This window comes from Nannospalax galili, unplaced genomic scaffold, assembly GCF_000622305.1.
Source record: "Nannospalax galili isolate Female #2095 unplaced genomic scaffold, S.galili_v1.0 scaffold1171, whole genome shotgun sequence".
In the NCBI taxonomy this organism is placed as follows: Eukaryota; Metazoa; Chordata; class Mammalia; order Rodentia; family Spalacidae; genus Nannospalax; species Nannospalax galili.
Window position 1 is genome coordinate 22,364 of NW_008328881.1, and position 12,934 is coordinate 35,297.

Below are 12,934 nucleotides of genomic sequence, written 5' to 3' on the forward strand. Positions count from 1 at the left end.
GTTATGATGGTGAAAACTAAAAGAAAAATAAAGCAGAAATAGAAATGACTTCCACAAAAACCAGACAGTCCTCCCTTATAGCAAAAGAAGGGAAGAAGACAGAAAGGAAAGAGAAAAGGAGGGAAAAGATGAGAGGAAAAGAATGAGGGCAAGATTCCCCCATTTGTAAAAAGGAGGAAACTGAGGTCTCAGCAGAGAATGTAATCAACCAAGTCAGTTTGTAGTAAGGCATCTTCTTTACATATTATTGAATCCCATCATGCCTTTCATGTTTCCAGCAGCACCCTGTTGAAACTGCCTCATCATTGATTGGAGTCCTGCCATGCCACCTAGAGGGAAAGGAGAGGAACCACAGGCAATCAGCAAGCAGACTGAACCAGTTACCACTTGCAAAACTAACAAATATTGAACTTTTGAAAAATACTGTTTGGACAGCAGTCACCTATTTTTGTTGTCATTGTTGTTGTCTCTTTTGAGACAGTCTCCCTGTAGCCACAGCTGGCCTGAAACTCTTTTCAACAGGTTTTTATGTATCACCACAGAAGGCTTACCATTAAACTACAAGCTTTATAAATTAAACTGTATTACAACTGGCAAGAACTTTATATTTACCCATGTGGTGAAGAACTCGAGGATCCATCATTTTGGCCATTTGTTGATTCAATTTTGCCATCTGTGACTGACTCACGTTCTTAGACATGTCACCACCTGATAAAACAAAATGTTTTAATCAACATAGAATGTGAAATAGAGTATCATAGAAAGCTTGATGAACTGAGTACATAGAAAACATTCAACTGTAATTTTATCACCCGAACAGAATAGTTTCACTACTTATCTTTTTTCTCAATTATATTTTTTTTAGGAAAAACACAAATTTTATATAAAGGAGCATCTGAAGGTTATTTTGTTTTGTTTTGTTGTTTTTCTTTTTAGCCCTGGCTGGTCTGGAACTCCCTATGTAGACCAGGGGCCGGCCCCAAACGTACAAAGTTTGGCCTGCCTCTACATCCCTGAGGGCTGGGATTAAAGGTCTGTGCCACGATGCCTAGCCCTATCTTTTTACCTTAAACAACCACAGCAAAATAAAACTCCAGTTGAGATAAAAAGACAAGAAAAAAAATAAATCTAAGCTATGGATACAGCTTAGTGGTAGAGCACCTGCGTAGTATATGAAATTTTGGGTTTTATTTCTACCTCGACTAAAACAAAAATGAGAAGAAACTATAGATGACTACTGTGATATCCACATGGGGAAGGCTTCATGAGCATAAATGAAATCAATTACATTAAAAAATGTTTTGTCTATTTTGTTTTGATTTTGAAGCCAGGGTTGCCCTATAGCCCCAGCTGGCCTGGAGTATGTTATATAGACCAGGATGGCCCCTATCTCACAAAAATTCACCCACCTCTGCCTCATGAGTGCTGGAATTATAGGTGTGCAATTGGCTAGGCTTGTGTTATGTTTTGTGTTGTGTTTTGTGGTGTTTGTTTTGTGTTATGTGGGTTTTGTTGTGTTGTGTTGTTTTGGGTTTGGTTTGGTTTGTGTTTTGTGTGTTTTGTTTTGTTTTTTTGTTTTGTTTTGGTGTTTTGTGTGGTGTGGTGTGGTGTGGTGTTTGGCTGAGACAGGGTCTGTGTGGTTTAGTTTGGGGTTTGGGGGTTTGGTTGGGTTGGGTTTGGTGAGACAGGGTCTAGCTGGAACTCAAAGGGATCCTCTTGCCTCAGCCTCCTGATGCTGGTTAACAGACCTGTGTCACCATGTCCACCTAAAAATGGAAACTTTGGGGAGGGGGAAGGGGGTTTGTGCTAGTAATCAAACTCAGGGCCTCAAGCATGCTAGCCAAGCACTGTACCTCTGAATTATACCTCCAGCCCTAAAAAAAATGGTAATCTATGTTTATTAGAAAATAGAAAAGTCAAACAAAAAAAATCAGGAAAGGGACTAGATGGCTCAGCAAGTAAGAACACTAGCTGCTCTTACAAAGAATCTGGGTTTGGTTCCCACCACCCACATGGCAGCTAACAACTGCCTGTAACTCCAGTTCCAGGAGATCTAACACCCTCTTATGGCCTCTGCAGGCTTTACACACACAGATGCACTTACTTACATGTAGGTAAAACATTCATACACACAAAAAATTTTTTTTAACTCAGGACAATTATTTGCAGATGAAAAGCAAGGATTTTAAGGCGTAATTAGAGCACTTCAGAGCAAAAACACTGAACAAGGAAGAAGTGCCTCACAAAGAATTAGAAATGTATTGAAAAAATATTTTACTATTAAAATGGAAATTACATGAGAAAATTTACTTAACATCTACTATGTTTCTGATCAAAGCAGACAAAAAACTCTGGCTTCATGGAATTACTCAGAAACTGACCCTTACCACACAAATAGACCAGTCAGCCCAAAAATCTAAAGAGGCATTAAACAAAGACAAAAGCATAACTGAAATAGTAGACGTTGGAGCTGGTGGTTAAAGAGTGTGTTTGTGTGTGTGTGTGTGTGTGTGAATCCACATAGTCTTTATTTCTATTGTTTTGAGACAGGGCCTACTTGTGTAACCCTGGCTGGGCTGGAACTCACTATGTAGCCCAGGCTGGCCTCAAACTTGTAGTACACCGGCTGTTTGTGCCTGCAGAATGCTGGGATTACAAGGGAGTGCCACCCTACCCAGAGTAAACAATATATTCTGAATAAGGTTTATCAATATGCAAAAAAATTAGTAGTTATATCAATTGTCATTTCCAATAGATGCTGTAGGATTCTCTGATGAGTGAATAACAGTTTTATTAATACTTTCTTATATCCTCTAAACATTCTACATATGTTCATAAAAATAAGGTTAGTTTTTTCGATACTGTCTATCATCTTGAATCTGAAACCAGATAAATCACAGATCACATGGTAAATCCTGGCAGTACTCATCTATAACTTTAAGCTCAGGTTATCTTTATTTTCTTCATATTGGGAACCAAACTAGGGACTCAGACACCATAGGCCCTACCCCAACCTCTAGAAAATGAAATTCAACAGTAAATTTTCCAAAACTAGACTATTTGATTTTAATATTTGTATATTTCTTCACTTCTTTCTTTTCAGTCAGTTAACTGATGAAGCTTCTTTTTCTCTCACCTTTGAAAAGTCCTTTGATGCCTCCCATCTTTTTTACCATCTGGGCAAACTTAGTATACTGTGTTAGAAGTTCTTGAACATCTCTTGTTGACACACCTGATCCTCTGGCAACTCTTTGAATTCTTCCTGGTTGCTTACTAAAAACCTTGGCGCCATCTGTACTGTCCAGTTCTGCAAATGAAGGTCAAATAGTTTCACTTTTATAGTTATTATCAGCCAGGCGTGGTGGTGCATGTCTTTAATCCTAGCACTCAGGAGGCAGAGGCAGGTGGATTTCTGTGAGTTCAAGGCCAACCTGGTCTACATAGTGAGTTCTAGGCCAGCTGGGGCTACAGGGAGACCCCGTCTCAAAAGACCAAAAAAAAAAAAAAAAAGTTATTCATTATCAAAGCAATGGGCACTATATAACTTCAGGGAGGGTTTTTTTTGTTTTTGTTTTTGTTTTTTTTTTCTTTTGTCTTAGGCAATGCCCAAGGTGAGAAAACAAACGTCGGATCCCCTGGAACTGAAGTCCCAGACAACTATTAGCTGCCATGTAGGTACCGGGAATAGAACCCAGGTCCTCTGCAAAAGCAGTCAGTGCTCTTAAGTGCTGGGCCATCACTCTAGCCCATGTGCAGCTTTTTCACATGGGTTCTAGAGATTCAGGTCCTCTTGCTTCGCAGTGCTCTTACCCAGTGAGCCATCTCCCCAACCCATTTCTTCTTACAGTGATAAAATTTCACCTTTCTATTTGTATACTCTAAAGTATCTTATGTACAGGGGCTAGAGATATGGCTCAGTGGTTAAGAGTACATATTACTCTTCCAGAGGAACTGAGTTCAGTTCCTAGCATCCATATCAGACAGCTCGCAACCCTATGTAACTCCAGTTCCAGGAAATCCAATGACCTCTTTTGGCCTCCTCAGTAACTGCATGCACATAGTATATGTACAGTCATTCAGGCACAAATGCATACACCTAAATAAATCTTAGAATCTTACATAATATAAAAATAGATATAATGGTCAAACCACAACACATATTTAATAGATATTCTCATTTTTCATTTATTTATTTATTTATTTATTATTTATTATTTGTTTATTTTAGAGACAGGATCTCCCTGTAGTTCCAGCTGGCCTGGAACTTACTACATAGATCAGATCAGCCTTGATCTCAATCTCACAGAGATCTGCCTGCCTCTGCCTCCCAAGTGCTGGGATTAAAGGTGCATACCACCACACTTGGCATATATGCTTTTAACTTAAAAGTTAAACATGGAATATATTCATAAGTGTATTTACAGTATTGGTAACCTATAAAGAATTAAAGCAAACATACATGTACCTTACCTACATTTTAAATAGAACATTCTGAGACCCAACAGGTGTGGCTGCACATACCTCCACTAAGGAGGCAGAGGCAGACAAATTTCTGTGAATTCAAGGCCAATCTGGTCTCCACAGTGAGACATGGTCTTTAAAAAAATAAACTAGATGCTGGGCGTGGTGGCACAAGCCTTTAGTCCCAGCACTTGGGAGGCAGAGCCAGGCAGCTCTCGGTGAGTTCAAGGCCAACCTGCTCTACATAGTGAGTTTCAGGCCAGCTGGGGCTACAGGGAGACCTTCTCAAAAAAAAAAAAAAAAAAAAAAAAAAAACCAAACTATTCTGTGTGACTGACCGTGACACTGACTGCTGCACAGAGGCTCTGCTGCAGGGCTAGCTTGGAGCAGGCCCAGGAGCACCCCTTCTCTACCATATCAGTCAGGCCTGCCAGGCTCCTTAACTCAAGTGTCTTAGTTCTACATTTGTAGCCTATGGCCTACCTGTCACTCTACAAGCACCTTGAAGGTGTCTTATCTATGGTAGAAGCTATGTGACTGTCTACCTTCAAATCAAATGTAGATTTAACTTAATATTTAAGATGTTTTAAAGTGATTTTTCCCCAATGTTTTGTATGAAACATATCCTTTTAATTTAACTTTAATATAATAAAGATATATCAACCCCCCCAAAAAACAAAAACAAAAACTATTCTGAGAACCTCTAAAACTCCATATCTATCACACCACATTTCACATATCTATTCTTTCCAAGTCCTCCACACATCTCAGAGATAAAACATATTTCAAAAACAGAACAGGGGTACTCACTTTGACTCTATACTAAGTTACAGCTAACTTTTAGTTCATAAATTTAGACTACCTAAGTAGAATCTGTATATAATTAACAGAAGAATTCTTATTTTCTACAATTGTGTAATTACTCCTTACAATATTCTAATCCTTTCTGCAGTTCATTTGTATGAATTCCCTCCAGTTTTCTGATCATTCAGAATGCGGCACAGTTCTTCTGCCTTTACTTGCACACAACAGCTAGTCCTGGATGAGATAGACTTTGAGTTCTGTGTGTGGTGTCCTCACTTTGGTCTGTCATTGGTTCCCTATCTAGAGTGAGCAGACTTTTGTTAATGTTTCCCCAGGAAGAGTGTCATAACAACATTCACGGGGGAAAAAAATCATCAGTGACCGGATGTGGTGGTGCACACCTTGAACCCTAAAACTCAGGAAGCAGAGAGTTCAAGGTCAGCCTGTTCTACATAGCTAGTTCCAGGCCAGCTGGGGCTATGTAGTGTGACCCTGTCTCCAAAACTCAGTAAATAAATACATAATTTTTAAAAAATTTTAAATTAGCAGTGTTGAAGATGAAGAAAGGAAAGATACAATCTTATTTGAGTTACTATGAATGCCTGAAACTCATAAAAGAGAGACCACAAAAAACAGTAAATTAGGAAGTAGATACAGCACAGATGAGGGTGAATTATTCCAAGAAAATGAACAGAAGGATAACCACTGGTGGAGGACAGAGCCTTGGAACATATAGTCATTTAAGAGCTGGGCTAAATAAAGAATGGGCAGGGTAACAAGAAGGGTAAAGTTAAAATTAAGGGGAGGATTTCACACACTAAGAAAAAGGTGATTAAAAACATCCAATGATGTAGAAGCCAAGAAAAAGATCCACTGGAGAAGACCACAAGGAAGTTTAATATCACCTATACTTCAGCATAACAGATATGATCACAGTTCAGATTTCAATATTCTTAAAAAGAACATGTACACTCCAGGCCAGAGGAGCTACAGGAAGACCCTATCTCAAAAAGACAGTAAGCCAAACAAACACACAATCTCCTTTAAGAAGTCTGGCTGCTCAAGAGAAAGAGGCAGGTAGATCTCTGTGAGACTGAGGCTAGCCTGGTCTAGTGAGCTCCAAGACACTTAGGGTTACAAGGGAGACTCTGTCTCAAGAAACAAAGTTTGCCTGAAAAGAGTTACAGTAAAAGCCTAGAAACATGAACTTTAAAAGATCTGTATGCTAAGAGAACAAAAACAATCAGTAGGGGGCTGGAGAGATGGCTCAGCAGTTAGGAACTCTTGCTGTTCTTACACCAAGGCTATCTTCTTACATAGCTAGTTCCATGAGCATTGTACACATGTGGTACACTTACACAGATGCAAGTAAAACACTCATACACATAAATAAAAATAAAATAAAGTTTTTAAAAATCAGTAGAAAAGGAATTCCTATCTCTCTCAACTGAAGGCAGAAGTCAAGTTCATCAAGTAGTGAAGTAAAATCCCTAAAAACTACTGGGTGGGAAAAGAAAATGTACTATATATAAAGTGGGGGTGGGGTGGGGGGGAGGGTCATGGGATCAGGAATGCTGATGGAATTGAGGACTGAAGAAAAGAACCACAAGCACTAGAGGCAGTGATGCAGGATGACTGATGAGGCTGAGGACACTTCTGAGAGTTTCAGAGAAGTCTGCAACATTGCTTCAGCTATCTTTCCCTCACATCTGAAAGCTATAGCCGCATATTAAAGTATTCATGAGACAATAAATAAGTTTTTCTAATAAATAAAAATTTTTTTTTTTTTTGGTCTTTTTGAGACAGGGTCTCCCTGTAGTCCCAGCTGTCCTGGAACTCACTATATAGACCAGGCTGGCCTTGATCTCACAGAGATCCACCTGCCTCTGCCTCTCGAGTGCTGGGATTAAAGGCGTGCACCACCACGCCCGGCTTATAAATAAATATTTTTTAAACCTGGTATTTCCTAAAATTCGACTACAGCTTTCCCCTTCATTTCTATCAACAAGATGTAAAAGTCAGGTTCTTTCCTTGGAACCCACAGAAGCATTATACTTAACATTTCTCTCAGCAATGAATCAGTCCAACAATAATAACCCTTTAAGTCAGAGCTTTCACATTAATAATAATGAAGCTCAAAACTTGCTGACACTCAGATGTTATCCCCAGGCCACTAATCCACCTTACCTTGATCATTCATACTGTCCATTATTGTCATTAGTTTCTTTAGCCTTGCCATTGATTCCTGCTCATTTCCTTTGCTCATAAAATCTGTTCCAAAACCAGGGATCATCCCCTAAAATAGATTTAAACATAAAGTGACTAATAATAGTGTTCAGAACATTTAAATTTTGGCTTTAATACTGATACATTTTTTATTTAAAAATTTGAGAATTTTATATATGAATACTGTATTTTCATTGTTCCCACTCCTCCCTGCCCACTCCAACTCCTATGTTTCCCCCATTGGCTCTCAATTTCCTACCTTTCTTTAATTACTATTGTTAAATATATATGCATATATATGCACATATATATATATATATACATGTATATACAGAAACAACCTGATTCCATATAGTGGTAGTATCATGTACATGTCTTTGGGACTGGATAACCTATCAGAGAGTATGTCCATGAAGAACACTGATTCTCTAATACTAATTCTTAAAAGATACATTTTTATCCAAAAAGTTAAAATACGTTTTTAGAAATTTTAACAAAAAACAAGACAAAGTACATTATACACACTCATTAAATGTCATTAACAAACTCATTATTTGCTGTGCTGACAAGATGAAGCAAGTGGTTCTTCTGTCACTGCCACACCTGCTGCTTTCTTTACAGTGTACTCGTTTTCTTTTTTTAAAAAATTTATTTATTTTATTTTGTTGTTTTCTTTCTTAAAGTAAAATAAATTTTTTTAAAAAGTGTAAAGAAACTTTAGAAACATGTAAGGATAACTAACCAAGATCTGACTGAAGGGGCCCATTTTCATGATATTTTGAAACTGTTCATACATGTCTCGCAACGTAAATTGACCTGAAATATAACATAAAGAATTCAGATATAGTAAAAAATGTACATGTTTATATCCAACCAACAAGCATTCACTGCACGGTTACTGTATGGAAGGCAGGAGGAGTTCGGGGAGAAGTAAAAGGCATACAGAGTGATTCTATCAGAGATGCTTACTATTCTAGAATATTAAAAAGACATATATAAAGCTGGGTGTGGTGGTGCACGCCTATAGTCCCAGCACTTGGGAGGCAGAGGCAGGTGGATCTCTGTGAGTTCAAAGCCAGCCTGCTCTACATAGTGAGTTACGGTTAGGGTTAAGCCCTGTCTCAAAAAGACAAAAAAAAAAAAAATTTATATATATATATATATATACACACACACACACATAGGGAACACATAGGGAACTTGAGAACAAGGTACACACAATCTATATCTATTAAAATGACTGTAATCAAATGGCTTTGGCACACCAACAGTTAAAAAGAACATCCAACTCCCATGCATCACTGTTAAGAATATAGCAACAAGGCCAGGTGTGGTGGCACACACCTTTAATCCCAGCACTTAGTGGGAGGCAGAAGCAAGCGAATATCTGTGAGTTCAAGGCCAGCCTGGTCTACATAGTGAGTTCCAGGACAGCTGGGGCTACAGGGAGACCCTGTCTCAAAAAGACCAAAAAAAAAAAAAAAAAAAAAAAAAAAGAGAGAGAATACAGCAACAACAAAAATGTTTTAAAAGATCTGAAATTTCAGGGCTGGAGAGATGGTTCAGCGGTTAAGAAAACTGACTGTTCTTGCAGAAGACCCAGGTTTGATTCCCAGCACCCACATGGCAGCTAACAACTGTCTGTAACTCCAGTTCCAGGGGATTCAACAGCCTCTTCTGTCTTCCTCCGGCATTGCATGGCGTGGGTGCACTTACCTACATGCAGGCAATACACACATACACATAAAATAAAAATAGTAAAATTTTGAAAAGATCAGAGATTTTTTTTTTGTTTGTTTTTTTGAGACAGGGTCTCCCTGTAGCCCCAGCTGTCCTGGAACTCACTATGTAGACCAGGCTGGCCTTGAACTCACAGAGATCCGCCTGCCTCTGCCTCCCGACTGCTGGGATTAAAGGCGTGCGCCACCACGCCCAGCTTAAGATCTGAGATTTTTAAAAAATAATTTATTATTTTTATTTTATGTATATGAGTATATGGCCTGCATGCATGTTAAGTACGTATGTAAGTGCACCCATGTCATGCAGTGTCCACACAGGTCAGAAGAGGGCATCAGAGCCCCTGGAACTGAAGTTATGGATGGTTGTTAGCCACATTGTGAGTGTTGGGAACCGAACCCAGGTCCTTTGCAAGAGCAGTCAGTGTTGTTAATCACTGAGCTGTCTCTCCAGCCCAAGAGTTGAGATTTCTTTTCTTTTTTTTTTGGTCCTTTTGAGACAGGGTCTCCCAGTAGCCCCAGTTGGCCTGGCAAATACATACATGTAGGCAAAACACTTATACACATAAAATAAAAATACATAAAATGGAATGGTAGCCTTACAATTTGAACATTTCACTATATGTTAATTAACTTCAATTTTTTTTAAAAAAGAGAAGTTTCGAGGAAATGTGAAATTGAAAAGTGGAAGAGAGGGTTAAAATTCAAATACACACTTTGGTCATTTATAAAGAAGTGAACATGGGGCTGAAGACATTGTTCAGTGGTTAAGAGCACTGGTTCTTCTTGCAGAAGACCTGGGTTTGAATACCAGCACCCACATGGCAGCTAATAACCATCCTTAACTCCAGTTCCAGGGAATCTGATGCCTTTTTCTGCCCTCCATGGACACTGCACAACATGGATGCACTAACAAATATGCAACCATTACACTCATACATGTACAATAAAATAAATATGTTTTAAAAAATTAAACAGGAAATCCATGCAACAGAAATCAAGTGAAAACTTGAAAACAGAAGGTAACATAAATATCTGGAACTAAGGAACATAAGAACAATCACTACATTCAGAAATTAGGTGGAGCCAGGCGTGGTGGTGCACGCCTTTAATCCCAGCAGAGGATTGTGAGTTGAGGCCAGCCTGGTCTACACAGTGAGTTCCAGGACAGCTGGGGCTACAAGGAGACCCTGTCTCAAAAAAGACAAAAAAAAAAAAAAAAAAAAAAAAAAAAAAACAAGGTGGAGCTTGGTGACCTCAGAAATGAACAGATTAGGAATAGAAACAACAATTCAGAGATACAAAGATTATCAGAAATCACAAAGTGGGGAAATTACACACCATACACCTTGAAGCAGTATACAGAAGCAGAATTCAGCAATGAAGGATAAATTCAGCCATTCTATAAGTATTTACTGAAGACCTATGTGTCAAATACTGAGCATGGTACTGTAAACATAAAAGATGAACACAGCTATGAACCTTACCTTCACCTTCAAGCAGGGAAGACAAATATCAAGTAATTGTAACAAATAGCTTAACAATTAATTACAGGGTACAATGGAAACACGCAATTGAAATTTCTAACTTAATCTAGTGATTGGATTGGGTCATGCAAGGAAAGATATAAAATATGAATTAAGTACTTGTCTAGAGGTACGATAAAGAGATAGATTTAATAGTGTCATGGTTGGCTTCAGCTATCAACTTAACACACCTGGAAAAAGGGAACCACAATTGGGGAATATTCTCTATCAGACTGGTCTGCGGTCATGTCTATGTGGCATTTTCTTGATTGATGAGTGATATGAGAGGGCCCAGCCCTCTGTAGGTGGTTCCATCCCTGGACAGGTGGTCCTGGATTTGTGTAAGAAAGCAGGTTGAGGGGCTGGAGAGATGGCTCAGTGGTCAAGAGCACAGACTGCTCTTGCAGAGGACCCAGGTTCGATTCCCAGCATCCACATGGTGGCTATGAACTGTCCTTAATTCCAGTTCCAGGGGAATTGAAGCCCTCTTCTGATCTCTGCAGCGTTGCACAACACGGGTGCACTCACATACATGCAGGCAATACACTCATACACATGAAATAAAAATAATAAATAAAACATTTAAAAAAAAAAAACAAAAAACAGGTTGAGCCAGGTGTGGTGGCACACCACCTTTTTTAATCCCAGAACTTGGGAGGCAGAGGCAGGCGGATCTCTGAGTTCAAGACCAGCCTGGAGAGTCAGAGAGTTCCAGGACAGCAGGTTGAGTATAAGCAGAAGAGTAGGTAGGAAGAAGGTGCATTCCTCCACGGTCTGTGCTTTAGTTCCTGCCTCACTTTCCTCAAAGATGGACTGTCACTCAGAAGTAGAAAAGACACAATAAACCCTTTCTTCCCTAATTTGCTTTTTGGTTAGTGTTTTATCACAGCAACAGAAAGCTACTAGAATTAGTCAACAAGGTGATACCAGGAATGTGGGGTATGGCTATGATGAACCTGACCATGTTGTTTTGGGGGAGGATTGTGGAAGTGTTTGGAACTTTGAGCTGGTAAAGCCTTTGAGTGCTTAGAGCTTAATGGGCTGTTTTGTGGGAACTTGGAAGACAGTGTCAATAACAGAAATGTAGATGATAGATGACAGAGGCCTGGCTTATGAAGTTTCAGAAGGAAGACTGAGAGTCCCATAAGGACTCTATCCAGGACATTCCTGTGATATTTTGAATTGAGAATCTGTGGTTTCTGGTCACTAGCGCTGAAGAATCAGTTATGATTAACAAGGGACCAACACCACTGAAGTGAAACCTTTGCTTTACTGGGACAATAGATACTGGTCAGTGGGAGCTGAAAAATCAGCCGTGGTAAGAGATCAGTATCTCTCACTGAGGTGAAATCCTCAGGGTCAGAACACAAGCTGTGGTCTAGAGGGGGCTATAGCTAGAAGTTGAACTTGGTAATGTGTAAGATTCTATCACATGGTACTGGTTTGTATAGAATGAAAACTACAGGATTGAAGGAGTCATGGAGAGAATTTGAGGCTTGACACCCTGTGAAGCCAAGAGAGGCCATTGGTGAAGGTGCAGCCTCAGTTGCAGTGGAGACCCCAGTATACTGGAAATGCCAGAACCCTGGGAGGATCACCAAGGATAGTGGTAGGTGTAGTGATGCTGAGACAAGCTGTGTGTGCTGTGTTTGGCAGAACCAGAGAAGTGGAGCTGCCCAAGTCCTTTGGAGCCAGAAGACTGTGACTAAGTTCCAGATGTCTGGCATTGAGCTATACCGCTGGACTTTGGTTTTGCTTAAATGTGCCTGGTTATTCTCTTTTTGGTTTTTTATGGCGGGGGGGGGCAGGGTCTCCTTGTAGCCCCAACTGGCCTGGAACTTGCTATGTAGATCACCCTGGCCTCAATCTTACAGAGATCAACTTGTCTTTGCCTCCCAAGTGTTGAGATTAAAGGTGAAAGCCAAAATACCCTGCCCCTGGTTAGTCCCTTTTGAAGTAAGAAGGCATGCAACTTATTATTTTATAGGAATCCAAAGTTGAGAGACTTTGGATTATTTTAAAGAGAATTTTTTTTTTTTTTTTTTTTTTTTTTTTTGTGACGGGGAGTGCTTCCATGTTTTCTTTCTGTATTTGCTTGTTATTGATATATAGAAAGGCTACAGAATTTTGTAGAATAATTTTATAACCTGCCACTTTGCATGCCTTTAATCCCAGAACTCT

At 39.4% G+C, this 12,934-nt stretch overlaps 1 protein-coding gene across 1 annotated transcript in view; it reads right to left on the reverse strand.

The window, feature by feature from the left end:
* Srp54 (signal recognition particle 54) overlaps positions 1–12,934 on the reverse strand; it is a gene marked incomplete in the record, with an annotated part of 51,730 nt that continues 38,796 nt past the window's right edge. Inside the window, 5 exon segments of the mRNA XM_029561870.1 lie at positions 1–329; positions 613–708; positions 3,137–3,307; positions 7,453–7,561; positions 8,234–8,307. Coding sequence (XP_029417730.1) covers positions 238–329; positions 613–708; positions 3,137–3,307; positions 7,453–7,561; positions 8,234–8,307 — 542 coding nt within the window.